Source organism: Heloderma suspectum, chromosome 6, assembly GCF_057233095.1.
Source record: "Heloderma suspectum isolate Gila_16-S chromosome 6, 16-S_ref, whole genome shotgun sequence".
Classification (NCBI taxonomy): domain Eukaryota; kingdom Metazoa; phylum Chordata; class Lepidosauria; order Squamata; family Helodermatidae; genus Heloderma; species Heloderma suspectum.
In genome coordinates, this window is record NC_139463.1 from 51,877,521 (window position 1) to 51,894,865 (window position 17,345).

The 17,345-nt window shown below is 49.1% G+C and overlaps 1 protein-coding gene across 1 annotated transcript; it reads left to right on the top strand.

Annotated features, from left to right (window-relative positions):
* Positions 1-4,633: 4,633 nt before the first annotated feature.
* Positions 4,634-10,509, top strand: LOC146340847 (uncharacterized). Its single transcript, XM_084807271.1, is given in 4 exon segments — positions 4,634-6,422; positions 6,549-6,687; positions 6,689-9,327; positions 9,329-10,509. Coding segments are annotated over 4 exon segments (5,340 nt in total). The 5' UTR covers positions 4,634-4,659; the 3' UTR covers positions 10,128-10,509.
* Positions 10,510-17,345: the final 6,836 nt, after the last annotated feature.

Genomic DNA, 17,345 nt, shown 5'->3' on the forward strand with positions numbered 1-17,345 from the left:
CTGAATTTCGGCCGGGCGAGGCGGGAAGCCTCCCCCCCCGGCCTGAACTTCATGGGGGGAGCAGCGAAGCGCTCCCCCCCACCGCGAAAAAGCTGCGAGAAAAGGTAAGTGACTTTCGTTCACCCCTAGTATTTGGTTTGGGGTTGGGGTTGGGTTTAGGGTGATTGTGAGGGTTAGGTTTAGGGTTGGGGTTGGGGTTAGGGTTGGGGTTGGGGTTAGGGTTAGAGTTAGTGTTGGGGTAGGGGTAGGGTAGGGTTAGGCTTACGGTTAGGGTTAGTATTCGGGTTTGGGTTCGTGTTCGAGTACGTGTTCATGTTCGTGTTGGGGTTGGATTTCGGGTTAGGGTTAGGGTTCAGGTTAGGGTTAAGGTTGGTTTTAGAGTTAGGGTTGGGATAGGGGTTGGGGTTGGGGTTGGGATTGGGATCAGGGTTCAGGTTCAGATTCGAGTTCGTGTTCGGTTTAGGGTTAGGGTTTGGCTAGGGTTCGTGTTCAGGTTTGGGGTCTGGGTCGGATTCGGGTTCGGGTTCGTGTTCAGTTTAGTGTTAGTGTTAGCATTAGCATTAGCGTTAGGGTGAGGGTGTGGGTGAAGGTTAGGTTTAGGTTCGGGTTGGGGTTAGGGTTGGATTGGGTTGGGTTAGGGTTGGAGATAGGGTTAGGGTTAGGGTGAGGGTTTGTGTTAGGGTTCGTGCTGGAATTAGGGTTGGGTTTAGGGTTCGGGTTCGGGTTAGGTTTCAGCTTGGGGTTGAGTTTAGTTTAGGGTTAGGGTTAGAATTAGGGTTGGGGTTAGGGGTAGGGTTAGTGTTCGGGGTCAGTGTCAGGGTCAGGGTTCGGTTAGGGTTGGGGTTGGGGTTGGGGTTGGGTTAGGGTTAGGGTTGCGGTTAGGTTTAGGTTTAGGGATAATGTTCGTGTTCGGGTACGGGTTCGGGTTATGGTTCAGGTGGGTTTCGGGTTCGGGTTAGGGGTAGGGGTAGGTTTGGGGTTGGGGTTGGTGTAGGGGTTAGGGTTAGAGTTATTGTTTGGGTTGGGGTTGGGATTAGGGGTAGGGTTAGGATTAGGGTCCGGGGTCGGGTTCGTGTTCGGGTTGTGTTTGGGTTTATGGTTAGGGTTAGTGTTAGGTTTAGGGTTTGGGTTTGGGTTTGGGTTAGGGTTAGGGTTGGGGTTGGGCTTGGCTTTGCCGTTGGGGTTAGGGTTAGGAAAAGGGTAAGTGTTAGGGTCAGGGTTAGAGTTAGGGTTCGGGTTTGAATTTGAATTCGAATTCGGGTTTAGTGTTAGGGTTAGGGTTAGGCTACGGTAAGGGTTCGGGTTCGGGTGAGCCTTGAGTATGGTGTTGGGATTTGGGTTAGGGTTCAGGTTCGGGATCGAGGTTGGGTTCGGTTTACTGTTAGGGTTAGGTTCAGGTTGGGGTTAGGGTTGGGTTGGATTGGGTAAGGTTAGGGTTGGGTTGGGTTGGGGTTGGGGATAGGGTTAGGATTAGGGTGAGGGTTAGCGTTAATTTTGGTGTTGGAATTAGGGTTGGGATTAGGGTTAGGTTCAGGGTTAGGGTTGGGGTTGGGGTTAGGGTTCAGGTTCAGGTTCGGGGTGGGGTTCGGGTTAGGGTTGGGGTCAGGGTTAGGGTTTGGGTTCATGTTCGGGAAAATGTTCGGGTTGGGGTTTGGGTTAAGGTTAAGGTTAGGGTTAGAATTAGTGTTGGGGATGGGATAGGGATTAGGGTGAGGGTGAGGCTTAGGTTTAGGGATGGGGTTGGGTTGGGGTTGGTGTTTGTGTTGGGTTAGAGTTAGGTTTGGGGTTGGGGTTAGGATCAGGGTTCAGGTTCAGATTCGAGGTCGAGTTCGGGTTCGGGTTCAATTTAGGGTTAGGGTTTGTCTAGGGTTAGGGTTCGGGGTCGGGTTCGGGGTCGGGTTTAGTTTTGTGTTAGTGTTAGCATTAGCGTTAGCGTTAGGGTGAGGGTGTGGGTGAGGGTTAGGTTTAGGTTCGGGTTGGGGATAGGGTTGGATTGCATTGGGTTAGGGTTAGGGTTGGGGTTGGAGATAGGGTTAGGGTGAGGGTGAGGGTTAGTGTTAGGGTTCATGTTGAAATTAGGGTTGGGTTTAGGGTTCGGGTTAGGGTTAGGTTTCAGGTTGGGGTTGGGTTTAGTTTAGGGTTAGGGTTAGAATTATGGTTGGGTTTAGGGATAGGGTTAGTGTTCAGGGTCGGGGTTGGGGTCAGGTTAGTGTTGGGGTTGGGGTTGGGTTAGGGTTGGGGTTAGGTTTAGGGTTAGTGTTCGGGTTCGGGTACGGGTTCGGGTTATGTTTCGGGTGGGGTTCAGGTTCGGGTTAGGGGTAGGGGTAGGGGTAGGTTTGAGGTTGGGGTTGGTGTAGGGTTTGGGGTTAGGGTTAGGGTTATAGTTAGAGGTAGGGTTGGGGTTGGGGTTAGGGTTAGGGTTACTGTTGGGGTTGGGGTTGGGATTAGGGGTACGGGTAGCGTTAGGGTTAGGGTTCGGGTTCAGGTTCGGGTTCGTGTTCGGATTCAGGTTCGGGTTGCGTTTGGGTTTATGGTTAGGGTTAGGGTGAGGTTTAGGTTTAGGATTCAGGTTCTGGTTCGAGTTCGGTTTCGTGTTAGTTTTAGTCTTCAGGTTCGGGTTCAGGTTAGGGTTAGTGTTGGGGTTGTGTTTGGGTTGGTGTTTGTGTTGGGTTAGGGTTAGGGTTGGCGTTGGGGTTGGGGATAGGGATAGCGATAGCGATAGCGATAGGGTTAGGGTTAGGGTTGGGGTTAGGATTAGGATTAGGGTTAGGGTTGGTGTTGGAATTGGGGTTGGGGTTTGGGTTAGGGTCAGGTTTGGGTTGGGTTGGGCTTGGGGTTGGAGTTAGGGTTTCGGTTAGGGGTAGAGGTTGGGTTTGCGTTTGGGTTCGGCGTAGGCGTAGGGTTCAGGTTGGGGATGTGGTTGGGGTTGGGGTGAGGGTTAGGGTTGCGGTTAGTGTAGGGGTTAGGGTTAGGTTTAGGGTTCAGGTTCGGTTTCGGGTTCAGGTACAGGTACTGGTTCGGGTTTGGGTTCGGGTTCAGTTTAGGGTTAGGTTTGGGGTTTGGGTTGGGGTTGGGGTTGCGGTTCGCATTCTTGTTTGGGTTCGGGTTAGAGTTAGGGTTGGGTTTAGGGGTGGGGTTTGTGTAGGGGTAGGGGTTGGGGTTAGTTTTAGGGTTCGGGGTCGGGGTTGAGTTCGAGTTCGGTTTATTGTAATGGTTAGGGTTAGGCTATGGTTCGGGTTCGGGTTTGGGTTCGGGTGATCCTTGTGGTTGGGGTTGGGATTAGGGTTAGGGTTCAGGTTCGGGTTCAATTTCCATTTCGGTTTAGTGTAAGGGTTAGGCTAGGTTTAGGGTTCGGGATTGGTTTTGGGTTCGGGTTCGGTTTAGGTTTAGTGTTAATGTTAGCGTTAGCGTTAGGGTTAGGGTGAGGGTTAGGTTCGGGTTGGGGTTAGGTTTGGGTTGGGTTCGGTTGGGTTGGGTTAGGGTTAGGTTTGTAGCAGCCATGTAAATCAGAAATGTCCTTGCTGAGCTGGCATAAGATAGCAAAAACAGCAATGTGGAAATTCCCCAAATTATTAACAGGACTGGGTCTCTCTGACACTGGCATATCATGTTCCAGTCCTCTGCTTGGCTTGCATATTGCTTGGATACATATCAAGGTCTCATTCTTTGCAAATCATGCCCTATTACCCATTTTTATAGACCTCACAATTAGAAACCGTGAGAGAAGGGGAGGGGGAAACTGCTTGCTGTCATATCTATAAAAGTCATGTATTACTGTGATTCGGGGCTTCTGGCTCTTTGGAAACGATTCCAGCCTCAAGCCCGTGCGTTAAATAAAGAAGAATCTCTTTTTCCTTCACTCCGTGGTCTCTCTGACTCTGATTTCTGCTACATAAATGGTGCCGTGACTCGGATGTGGCAGGCTCTGAGCCAGACAGGTGGCAGTTGCCTGCTCTTGATCGCCGCACCGGGGAGACGGGCTCGGCGCATGCCTCCCTTTCTTGGCGCCACCGACCTTTTTGTTGGATGAACGGGAGACAGCCTGAGCTGGGACCGCCCGAACGGTAGCGAGCGGCAAGAGAACCTTGGGAAGCGGTGGAAGGAATTTGAGCCCTGCCTGTGAAATCCACATTGGAAGCCTTCAGGAGAAAGGCAAGTATATGGGAAAAAGAGGGCCCCGCCTTTAGGGAGAAAGGCCACTGGGCCGAAAAAAAGAGGGCCCCGCCTTATGAAAAAGGTCAGTGTTGGTGGTATACGTATACAAAAGAACCTACTCCTTGCGGGTAGAAGGGGGGCCTGATCACACCCCCGAGTGGGCGCCAGTACCTAGCACGCCAGTACTCAGTAGGAAGCTGAGGAAGCTGGGGAAGCCATTTTCCGCTCTGGTAAAAAAAGTGGGAAAAGTGGGTGGCAGGGACATATGGAAGCAGTGGAGAGAATGATGATTGTGTGAGTGGCTACTGCGGTTTCTGAAGCATACCGTTGACCGTCCGGGTGCCCAGGCCAGTAGCAAAGTGCGTGGTGTGTAAAATCCTCTTGTGTCGGCCAGTGAGACCCCTTACTCACTGACCAATCCCATTCCCTAATTGTGTCTGTCTTCAGTTTAGGAGGGAGGCTATGGGTGGCGGGGGAAGCAAACCTTGCACCCCCTTGGGATGTATGTTAGCAAATTTTAAGAAAGGTTTTAGTGGAGATTATGGGGACCCCCCCATGAATCCTCAACGGTTGCGAACTTTATGTGAAATAGAGTGGCCATCTTTTGGTGTAGGATGGCCTACTGGAGGCTCTTTGGAGCCCAGCAAAATCAGTCGTGTATATGCCATCATAGTTGGGAACCCTGGGCACCCTGATCAATTTCCCTACATAGACTCGTGGGATTCCATAGTCCGTGTTTCTCCTCCGTGGCTAAAGAAATGCCTAGAATCCCAAGCAAAAGTTTTGGTGCTCAGAAAAGAAAAATTAGCCAAGAAATTACAGCCAGTGTTAGAAGCCCCGGGTGAAGATCTGGCAGAGCTAACGGCGTTTCCACCCGCTTATGCCCCGCTTCCACCCCGGGCCCATGTTACTGTAAGACCGCCTCGTCGAAATCCTGAGCCCCTGCCATCCTCCCCTTCCGGAGGCACTGCCCCGCGCCTCGACTTGGAGTTGACGCCATCAGTTTCAAGCCCCACGGGCAGTAATTCGCCCATTTCAGCTACAGTCCTCAACTCTCAGATATTGCCTGCTGAGGCTTCCATCTCTGCAGGATCGGGAGAGTCCCCTCTTACACCTCAGTCAGCATTAATAAAAGAGGCTGCAGAATTGAGAAGTTGGATAGAAGAAGTAGTAAAATCAGCAGCGGCCCTTACAGAGATGTGCTCACAAAAAGAAGAGGGGTTGAGCCCATCTACGGCTCAGCAGTCAGAGAGTGAAGCCCAGCCTCTGCTTCCTCTGAGGCAGATAACTCAGATGGTGCACAACCCAGATCCCGAGGCGGCAGAGCATTATATCCCCATCCAAGCCTACACTTATGCACCCTTTACAACTTCAGACTTGCTAAATTGGAAGACCCATTATGCTTCATATACCACAAAGCCTAATGAGCTAGTGGAACTATGCTCCAGCATTATGGCCTCGCATATGCCTAACTGGCAAGATTGCCAACAGTTGCTTTTGACGTTATTTACCACTGAGGAAAGGCGACGAATCCATCAGCAAATGGAACAAATCGCCTTAGAAAGAGCCCCAGAAAATTATGTGAATCCCCAAGGATGGATGAGAGAGAGAGTGCCCTTAGAAAATCCCCATTGGGATCCCAACCTACCGGCAGGGTTAGAACGCATCACTCAGTACCAAACCTTGCTGTTGCAAGCTATGAGAGCAGGAATGAAAAAGTCTATTAATATGACAAAAGTCTCTGAAGTGTTGCAAGGAGCAACCGAAGCACCTGGAGAATATTTAGAACGTCTCCTGGATGCATATCGCCAGTACACCCCTCTCGACCCAGAGGCCCAAGAAAATATGAAAGTGATTAATATGGCCTTTGTAACTCAGAGTTATAAAGATATTCGAAGGAAGCTACAAAAGTTAAATGGTTTTGCTGGGAAGAATTTGACGGAATTATTAGAAGTCGCTCAGAAGGTGTATGTAAACAGGGACCAAGAAGAAAAGAAAGAAAAGGAGAAGAGAATGGTGAAAAAGGCGGAACTGCTTGCTGCAGCACTAGTAGGTCCGCAAGATGGAGGACCGGGCAGAGAGCAAAGAGGACGCGGACGAGGAAAGGGGAGAGCAGGAAGAAGAGAATTTTTGAGAAGGAATCAGTGCGCCCAATGTGGACAAGATGGGCATTGGTGGCGTGAGTGTCCAAATGGAACCAATCCGATGTACCAGGCGGAAAATCGAGGGGGCCACCACGGACGAGGGAGGGGACAGCCACCATGCTGGCAACCAAATAACTGGCAAATGCAAAGAGAATCAACTGGGAATTACGAAGTGAATCCCTTTACGGGAATGGCCGCAACCGAAAGTCTTGAATAGGACAGACCGGGCCCCTTTAATCTTGGCCCCAGGGAGCCCATGGTCACTGCCATTGTGGGGGGCCAAAATATTGATTTTATGATTGACACTGGAGCAGCGTCATCAGTGGTGACCTACCCCGTTGCTCCCCTCACCCATCAAAAAGTGCGGGTGATTGGGGCAACTGGTGCAGTGAGAAGAAAAGCATTTGCTGCAGCAACGGACTTGTCGGCTTGGAAGCCACATAGTAGAACATCAGTTTTTATATTTACCTGAATGCCCTATGCCATTGTTGGGACGTGATTTGTTGTCAAAGCTGAGGGCCCAAATATCCTTTGAAGAAGATGGAACAACGGCTGTCGCCTTCCGCAGGCCCCAGGAAGGTCAGCTCCTGTCACTCACATATCCACAGGAAGAAGAGTGGAGGCTACATTGGACCATGCCAGTACTTGATGAAGAGCCATGGCAGGCTTTCCATGTGCCTGGAGTGTGGGCTGAAGATAATCCACCAGGAATGGCAAGATGTGTGCCCCCTGTTGTAGTTGAATTAAAACCAGGAGCAATACCAGTGCACGTACGTCAGTATCCACTGCCGCGCCGAGCGGTGCTAGGAATTCAGAAGCACCTAAACCGTCTGTTACAATATGGTATCCTTCGAGAATGTCAGTCTCCATGGAATACCCCCCTTCTGCCAGTCAAGAAACCCGGCAGCACAGAAGATTACCGTCCAGTACAAGATCTCAGACTGGTCAACCAAGCAACCGTGACGATACATCCGGTGGTCCCGAACCCTTATGTCTTGTTGGGATTGATTCCATCTGAAGCAACTCACTTTACTACCTTAGACTTAAAAGATGCCTTTTTTTGTATCCGACTGGCACCTAAGAGCCAAGCTATTTTTGCCTTTCAATGGGAAGATCACATGACTGGGAGGAAGACCCAACTGACCTGGGGCCGTCTTCCCCAAGGTTTCAAAAACTCCCCCACATTATTCGGGACAGCCCTAAGTCAAGACCTCCAAAATTTTCATTCCGAACCCGGGAAAAGAGTTCTGTTGCAGTACGTTGATGATTTGCTCTTAGCAGCAGCATCAAGACTCGAATGCTGGCAAAGCACCCACGAACTGTTGCAACTTCTATGGGAACGAGGATATAAAGTATCTCGGAAAAAGGCACAACTTTGTAAAACCCAGGTACGATATCTAGGGTTCATAGTATCTCAACATCAGCGAGAATTGGGTCCTGAATGGAAAGAGACTGTGTGTGCCCTGCCAGAGCCAACTACTAGGAAGCAGGTGCGGGAGTTCCTTGGGGCTGCAGGATTTTGTAGAATCTGGATTCCCAACTTTGCTGTAATGAGTAAGCCTCTGTATGAAGCTACCAAAGGTTCAGAGGCAGATCCATTTCAGTGGGGAGAGCCACAAAAACAAGCTTTCACAGATATTAAGAAAGCATTACTCCAAGCGCCCGCTCTAGGACTTCCTGATGTGGCTAAGCCTTTCCTGTTGTATGTCCATGAACGAGACAATGTAGCTGTTGGGGTGCTGACACAGCAACTTGGATCATGGCAGAGACCTGTTGCATATTTATCCAAGCAGTTGGATGTAGTTGCCAAAGGCTGGCCAGCTTGCCTGAGAGCCATTGCCGCAACCGCCCTCCTGGTTAAAGAGGCAGATAAGTTGTCAATGGGACAAGAACTAACCATCCGGGTTCCATATGCAGTACTCACGCTAATGGAGTATAAAGGAAATTACTGGTTCACCAACGAGCGCATGACCAAGTACCAAGCTCTGCTCTGTGAAAATCCACGTATCAAGTTAGAGGTGTCATCCAACTTAAATCCGGCCACGCTGCTGCCAATAGAACCAGGAGGTCAGCCTGAGCACGACTGCATCAAAACTATGGATGAAGTTTATTCCAGTCGTCCAGACTTGCGTGATAGCCCCTGGCCTCACCCAGACATCACCTACTTTACTGATGGAAGCAGTTTTGTCCGAGATGGGAAAAGATACGCCGGCTATGCAGTAGTAACTAAAGACAAGGTTATCGAGGCCAATCCTCTGTCTGTGGGAACTTCAGCCCAAAAGGCAGAATTAATTGCCCTAATTCGAGCCCTGACGTTGGCTGCTGGACTCACGGTCAATATTTATACGGACTCTAAGTATGCTTTCACCACCCTCCATGCCCATGGAGCATTGTACCGTGAGAAAGGATTAACAAACTCCACCGGACAAGGTATCAAAAATATAACAGAAATATCGGCTCTATTAGATGTCGTATGGCACCCCAAACGTGTGGCAGTAATACATTGCCGAGGGCATCAAAAGGGAACAAGTGAGGTGGCAGAAGGCAATCGATGGGCAGATCACGTAGCCAAGCAAGTTGCCCTCAGAGATGAGCACGATAGAGAAAAAATTGAGATGACAATCTCGGAAGCCCCGTTGTTCCAAGTTAACTTGACAGATGTGCGTCCAACCTACACTCCAGAAGAGGATCAAATGGCTGTTGAGACCCTGCATGCTAAGAAAATAGCCCAGAAGTGGTGGGAACTGCCAGATGGACGAATCTATGTGCCACAACGGCTAGCTTGGAGCATTGTCCAGACTGCACATAAAGCTACCCATCTGGGAAAAAGTGCCCTGGCAGCACTACTACAAAAGCAGGTCTACATCAATGAACTACACAGTTATGCCAATTTAGCATCTATGCGATGCGTAGAATGCTCCAGAAATAACCCCAGACAAGGGAAGAAACCCCCTCCCGGCATTCAGCAACTTGGCACTCTTCCTTTTGAGGCCCTAGTTGTTGACTTTACTGAAATGCCTAGGGGTAGGCCATTATCGTTATCTACTAGTTTTTGTGTGCACTTACACAAGATGGGTAGAAGCCTATCCTACCCGAACTGAGAAAGCACGTGAAGTTATAAAAGCCTTAATGAAAGACCTAATTCCAAGACACGGATTACCCCTATTTATTGGATCCGATAACGGCCCTGCATTTGTCGACAAGGTGTTGCAAGGAGTTAACCATTTATTAGGCATTCAGTGGAAGCTTCATTGTGCGTACCGTCCGCAAAGTTCTGGACAAGTGGAAAGGATGAATCAGACCCTCAAGACCCACTTAGCCAAGCTGTGTCAGGAAACTCAGCGAAAATGGATAGAGATGCTGCTCTTAGCTCTGTTCAGAATTCGATGCACTCCACACAAAACTACTGGTCTGTCTCCCTTTGAATTAATGTATGGCAGGCCTCCCCAAATTTTAGTAGGACTAAAGGGAGACCTGCAAGAATTGGCCAATGTTAGTTTAACCCAAGAGGTTCAGGCACTGGGCAAAGTTCTTCAAGCCCAGCGTCGGTATATTTTGGAAAATAGACCCCCAATTCCTATTACTGAAATCCATCCTTTCCAGCCGGGAGACGAAGTGTGGGTCAAAGATTGGAAAAATGACCCTTTAACTCCCAGATGGAAAGGACCAAATACTGTTATACTTTCCACCCCTACAGCTGTAAAAGTAGCTGGAGTTAAACCTTGGATACACTGGACGCGAGTCAAGAGAGCAAAAGGGGGGGAGTGGATTGCAAACAGAAATCCTGACAATCCTTTAAAAGTTGTACTGAAAAAGAAAAAGCAGTAAAAGAAGACTCAGGCTAGACCTTACTGGGGACATACCAGGAAATTGTTCCCCCTGCGTACGGTCAGACCTGCAACTGGAGAATTGAAGAGCGGGACTAGACCTTACTGCAGCTTGCCGGGTAAATGGCTGCCCTGCGTACGGTCAGATCCCAAAGAAGATTAAACATGTATGTTGCGATGTTAGTAGTGATAAGTTGCACCTCCTCAGTATTGTGCGCAAAAGGGGGGCCTGCTTTGGGAGAGGGGAGTATGCCCTTAAGGTTTGCTGATAATTATTGGCTTCACTTAGCTAATATCACTGGAGTAAAGCATTTTTGTTTGCCAGAAGATATACCAGCCAATAGACTCATTAGTTCCTGTTTAATACCTGTTTGTAGGCATCCCGATGGAATTCAAAATGATACTATGTTGAGCCATTATCATATAAATTTGACTTATTCCCAAAATGCAAACTGGGGCGCAGTTACAAAAACTCTGCCTCCTACTGAATTTACTTTACGCACTCCCATTGTAGCTGGTATAAATGCCACTTGTGCTCGTATGATTAATTGTCAAAAATCTTCTGGAAAATGTAAAGCTATCCCTGGACCCCCCTTCCACTGTAATGAAATTCAAAACATATCCTTTAATTATGCACATATACTTCTGCCTCATGGATGGTTTTGGACCTGTGGTTCCCGTACCTGGTCTTTCATCCCTGCCAATTTGTCTGATAACCACCCATGTTGCCTTAGCCGTCTGGTACCAGTCCTTCCCCCATGGCCTGAGAAAATTCACCAACGACAGCCCCGGGCGCTCCAGCTGACTGAGAGCTGTACTAGTCATGTGAGTCTGTACTCTGATTCAGAGAAACTAGCATTAGCAGCATCTCTGGTTGGAGTGCCAGGCCTAGCCTTGGCCGATGGTCTGGAGATTAACAGGTTAGCCTGTAGTTTAGCCAAAAGCATAAATGCCACCTCACGAGCTCTGTCATTATTAAATAAAGAATTACGTGACCTAAGAGGTGCCGTCTTAGAAAACAGAGCTGGTATAGATTATCTTTTCCTTCTCCATCATCTGGGCTGTGAGTCACACCAGAAGCTTTGTTGTTTTAATTTAACTGATAACAGCAACGCTATAAATATGCAGATCAATAATCTGCGTAATATAGTAGCAGATATAACAATAGGAAAACATGATTGGCTCGATTGGTTGACCTCTTGGCTTCCAGACCTCAGATGGCTAAAAGCATTGTTCGTTCTAATATTGCCAGTAATAGTGGTAGGAATGCTGTTGTGTTTCTGCATCCCCTGGTTCATGCGTTGCCTGAAACATCAGTTTACTGCCTCGGCCACCAAAACAGCTGCCCGCTATGCTTTAATAGCGCAGCAAAATATACAGTAAAAGTGCTATAGTAATCCTGTTTTATGCATTGCCAACTTCTTGTGTAATTTAATGCTATAATTGTAATAAAATTATGCATTAAAGGGGGGAATGTAGCAGCCATGTAAAAAATCAGAAATGTCCTTGCTGAGCTGGCATAAGATAGCAAAAACAGCAATGTGGAAATTCCCCAAATTATTAACAGGACTGGGTCTCTCTGACACTGGCATATCATGTTCCAGTCCTCTGCTTGGCTTGCATATTGCTTGGATACATATCAAGGTCTCATTCTTTGCAAATCATGCCCTATTACCCATTTTCATAGACCTCGCAGTTAGAAACCGTGAGAGAAGGGGAGGGGGAAACTGCTTGCTGACATATCTATAAAAGTCATGTATTACTGTGATTCGGGGCTTCTGGCTCTTTGGAAACGATTCCAGCCTCAAGCCCGCGCGTTAAATAAAGAAGAATCTCTTTTTCCTTCACTCCGTGGTCTCTCTGACTCTGATTTCTGCTACAGGGTTACTGTTGGGGTTAGCGTTAAGGTTCGGGTTCAGGTTCGGGTTGGGGTCAGGGTTAGTGTTAGGGTTCGGGTTCTGGTTCGTGTTTGGGTTAGGGTTTGGGTTAAGGTTAGTGTTAGGATTAGGGATGGGTTTGGGGTAGGGTTAGGCTTAGGGTTAGGATTAGTATTCGGGTTCAGGTTCGAGTACGTGTGCAGGTTCGGGTTGGGGTTGGGGTTGCGGTTGGGGTTAGGGTTGGGTTTGGGGTCGGGGTTGGAGTTGGAGTTCGGTTTGGTGTTAGGGTTTGAGATAGGGTTAGGTTCCGGGTGGGGATTTAGGGTTGGTGTTGGGTTTGGGTTAGAGTTTTGGTTGGGTTTGGGGTTGGAATTGGGGTTTGGGTTGGGTTTAGGGTTAGGGTTGAGGTTGGGTTAGGTTTAGTGTTATGGTTAGGGTTAGGCTACGTTCTGTTTCTTGTAGGGGTTTGTGTTCGGGTTTGGGTTCGCGTTACGGTTAGTTTTAGAGTTGTGGTTGGGGTTGGAGTTTTCTGTGAGGGTTAGGGTTGCAGTTAGGGCTGGGGTTAGGGTTAGGGTTATAGTTAGGATTCAGGTTCGGGTTCGGGATAAAGTTCAGGTACAGGTACTGGTTCGGGTTCGGGGTCGGCTTCGTGTTCGCGTTAGGGTTAGGCTTACGTTTAGGCTAGCGTCAGAGTTCATGTTCGGGTTCGCTTTAGGGTTAGGGTTCGGGTTCGGGTTGGGGTTGGGGTTAGGGTTAGGGAAAGGGTAAGAGTTAGGGTCAGGGTTAGAGTTAGGGTTCGGGTTCGAATTCGCGTTTAGTGTTAGGGTTAGGCTACGGTAAGGGTTCGGGTTCGGGTTCTGGTTAGGGTGAGCGTTGAGTATGGTGTTGGGATTCGGGATCGAGGTTGGGTTCGGTGTCAAGGTTGGATTCAGTTTACTGTTAGGGTTAGGGTTAGGCTAAGGTTCGGGTTCAGGTTCGGGTTCGGATTAGGGTTCGTTTTAGGGTTACTGTTAGCGTTAGGGTGAGGGTTCGGGTTAGGTTCAGGTTGGGGTTAGGGTTGGGTTGGATTGGGTAAGGTTAAGGTTGGGGTTGGGTTGGGGTTGGGGATAGGGTTAGGATTAGGGTGAGGGTTAGCGTTAGTTTTGGTGTTGGAATTAGGGTTGGGATTAGGGTTAGGATTAGGGTTAGGTTCAGGATTAGGGTTGGTGTTGGGGTTAGGGTTCAGGTTCGGGGTGGGGTTCAGGTTAGGGTTGGGGTCAGGGTTAGGGTTTGGGTTCGTGTTCAGGATCATGTTCGGGTTGGGGTTTGTGTTAAGGTTAAGATTAGGGTTAGGATTAGGGTTGGGGATGGGATTGGGTGAGGGTGAGGCTTAGGTTTAGGGATGGGATTGGGTTGGGGTTGGTGTTTGTTTTGGGTTAGGGTTGGGGTTGGGGTTGGGGTTAGGATCAGGGTTCAGGTTCGGATTCGTGTTCGGGTTCGGTTTAGGGTTAGGGTTTGGCTAGGGTTAGGATTCGGGGTCGGGGTCGAATTTGGGTTCGGGTTCAGGTTCAGTTTAGTGTTAGTATTAGCATTAGCGTTAGCGTTAGGGTGAGAGTGTGGGTGAGGGTTAGGTTTAGGTTCGGGTTGGGGTTAGGGTTGGATTGGGTTGGGTTAGGTTTAGGGTTAGGGTTGGGGTTGGAGATAGGGTTAGGATTAGGGTGAGGGTTAGTGTTAGGGTTCGTGTTGGAATTAGGGTTGGGTTTAGGGTTCGGGTTAGGGTTAGGTTTCAGGTTGGGGTTGTGTTTAGTTTAGGGTTAGGGTTAGAATTATGGTTGGGGTTAGGGATAGAGTTAGTGTTCGGTTCGGGTACGGGTTCGGGTTATGGTTCGGGTGGGGTTCGGGTTCGGGTTGTTTTGGTTCGGTTCCGGGTTCCGGTTACAGTTAGGGTTAGGGTTCGGGTTAGGCCTAGGGTTGGGGTTGAGGTCGAAGTTAGCGTTCGGGTTTGGGTAATGTTTAGGGTTAGGGTTAGGGTTAGGGTTGGGGTTGGGGTTAAATTTAGGGTTCTGGTTCGGGTACATGTCGGGTTTGGGTTCGGGTTAAGGTTTTGGTTTGGTTACGGGTTCCGGTTACAGTTAGGGTTAGGGTTCGGCTTAGGCCTAGGGTTGGGGTTGAGGTTGAAGTTAGCGTTCGGGTTTGGGTAATGTTTAGGGTTTGGGTTAGGATTAGGGTTGGAGTTGGGGTTGGTGTGAGTTTAGGTTTGGGGTTCGAGATTGGGTTTGGGTTTGTGTTCAGGTTCAGTTTCGGGTTCAGGTTATTGTTGGGGTAAGGGTTAGGGTTAGGGTTTGGGTTAGTGTTTGGGTTAAAGTTAGGGTTTGGATTAGGGTTGGGTTTGGGTTGGGGATGGGGTTAGGGTGAGGGTTAGGTTTAGGGTTGGGGTTAGGGTTGGGTTTGGGGTTAGGATTAGGGTTGGGGTTGGGATTAGGGTTTGGGTTCGGCTTAGCGTTACGGTTCGGGTTTGGGTTCGGGTTCGGGTTAAGGTTACGTTTAGGTAGGGATGACTTTGGGAAAATCATGGGTGACTTTGGGAAAAGAAAAAAAAAGCGTGTACACAACTAGCGGATACGGTTAGGTTTAGGGTTAGGGTTGGCATTTGGGTTAGGGTTAGGGTGGGGGTTGGGTTTGGGTTCGGCGTAGGCGTAGGGTTCAGGTTGGGGATGTGGTTGGGGTTGGGGTGAGGGTTAGGGTTGCGGTTAGTGTAGGGGTTAGGGTTAAGGTTCAGGTTCGGGTTCAGGTACAGGTACTGGTTCGGGTTCGGGTTCAGGTTAGGGTTAGGTTTGGGGTTGGGGTTGGGGTTGCGGTTCGCGTTCTTGTTCGGGTTCGGGTTAGAGTTAGGGTTGGGTTTAGGGTTAGGGTTCGTGTAGGGGTAGGGGTTGGGTACAGGTTTCGGGTTCAGGGTCGAGTTCGGGTTCGGTTTATTGTAACGGTTAGGGTTAGGCTACGGTTCGGGTTCGGGTTTGGGTTCAGGTTAGGGTGATCCTTGTGGTTGGGGTTGGGATTAGGGTTAGGGTTCAGGTTCGGGTTTGATTTCCATTTTGGTTTAGTGTTAGGGTTAGGGTTAGGCTAGGGTTCGGGATTGGTTTCGGGTTCGGGTTCAGGTTCGGATTCGGGTTCGGTTTAGGTATAGTGTTAGTGTTAGTGTTACCGTTAGCATTAGCGTTAGGGTGAGGGTTAGGGTTAGGTTCGGGTTGGGGTTAGGGTTGGGTTGTGTTGTGTTAGGTTTACGGTTGCGGTTGGGTTGGGTTTGGGGATAGGGTGAGGGTGAGGGTTAGCGTTAGTGTTGGATTTAGGGTTGGGATTAGGGTTGGGATTAGGGTTAGTGTTAGGGTTAGGTTCAGGGTTAGGGTTGGGGTTGGGGTTCGTGTTGGGGATGGGTTTAGTATTAGGGTTACTGTTGGGGTTAGCATTAAGGTTCTTGTTTGGGTTTGGGTTCAGGTTCGGGTTCGGATTAGGGTTGGGGTCAGGGTTAGGGTTCGAGTTTTTGTTCGGGTTAGGGTTTGGGTTAAGGTTAGGGTTAGGGTTAGGAATAGGGTTGGGTTTGGGGTAGGGTTAGGGTTAGGATTAGTATTCGGGTTCGAGTACATGTTCAGGTTGGGGTTGCGGTTGCGGTTGGGGTTAGGGTTGGGGTTGGGGTTGGATTTGGAGTTGGAGTTCGGTTGTGGTTAGGGTTTGGGATAGGGTTAGGTTCCGGGTTGGTATTTGGGGTTGGTGTTGGGTTTGGGTTAGAGTTTTGGTTGGGGTTGGGGTTGGAATTGGCGTTGGGGTTGGGTTTAGGGTTAGGGTTAGGGTTAGGGTTGAGGTTGGGTTAGGTTTAGTGTTATGGTTAGGGTTAGGCTACCTTTCGGGTTCTCGTTAGGGTTAGGGTTACCATGAGCGTTGAGGTTGCGGTTGGGATTAGGCTTCGGGTTCGAGTTCGGTTTCGGTGTAGTGTTAGGGTTGGTGTTGGGGTTTGGATTAGGGTGAGGGTGAGGTTTAGGTTTAGGTTCGTGGTTGGGGTTGGGTTAGGGTTAGGGTTGGGGTTGGGTTAGGTTTACTGTTAGGGTTAGTATTCGGTTTCGTGTTCGGGTGTGGCTACGTGTTCACGTTCAGGTTGGGTTTGAGGTTTAGGCTAGGGTTAGTGTTCAGGTTCTGGTTCGGGTTCAGGTTCAAGTTCGGTTTAGGGTTAGTGTTAGTGTTACCGTTAGGGTTAGGGTGAGGGTTAGATTTGGGTTGGGGTTTGTGTTGGGGAGGATTGGTTTGGGGTTAGGGTTTGGGGTCGGGGTCGAGTTCGGTTTATTGTAATGGTTAGGGTTAGGCTATGGTTCGAGTTCGGGTTCGGTTTAGGGTTATCCTTGTGGTTGGGGTTGGGATTAGGGTTAGGGTTCAGGTTCGGGTTCAATTTCGGTTTCGTTTTAGTGTTAGGGTTAGGGTTAGGCTAGGGTTAGGGTTCAGGATTGGTTTTGGGTTCGGGTTTGGTTTAGGTTTAGTGTTAGCGTTAGCGTTAGGGTGAGGGTGAGCAACAAAGATGATCAGGGGACTGGAAACAAAGCCCTATGAGGAGACTGAAAGAACTGGGCATGTTTAGCCTTGAGAAGAGAAGACCGAGGGGAGATATGATAGCGCTCTTCAGGTTCTTGAAAGGTTGCCCCAGAGAGGAAGGCCAGCATCTCTTCTCGATCATCCCAGAGTGCAGGGCACGGAAAAATGGGCTCAAGTGACAGGAAGCCAGATTCCGGCTGAACATCAGGAAAAAGTTCCTGGCTGTCAGAGCAATACGACAATGGAACCCATGACCTAGGGAGGTGGTGGGCTCTCCCACACTGGAGGCATTCAAGAGGAGGCTGGGCAGCCATCTGTCAGGGATGCTCTGACTTGGATTCCTGCACTGAGCAGGGGGTTGGACTCGATGGCCTTGTAGGCCCCTTCCAACCCCACTATTCTATGATTCTATGATTATCCTATGGTTCTATTGCCTTTATACAGTTTTTCTTTCATTATAATGTTGGTAATTGTCATAGCTTTTTGGTTGAGATAATCAAATCTGTTCTGAATCTTTAGTGCAAAACATACCCTAGAGGCAAAGATCCTTAGGATTTGCAGAACCTTGTTCCTCTTTCTCCATACAATTCAAGAGAGCAGATTGTCTCGTATATTAAAAAGGAGGAGGATCTGCAGTCATAGATAGTAACAAATGGAGATGGGCATTTGCCTGAACCCAAAGGCTCAGTTATGTGCCCAGTGCCACATTCTGCATTTCCTATGCTTCCTGCCGAATTAACTCAGATCTAGGATATGGCTTTCAACCAACAATTTTGTCTTGGCATTCC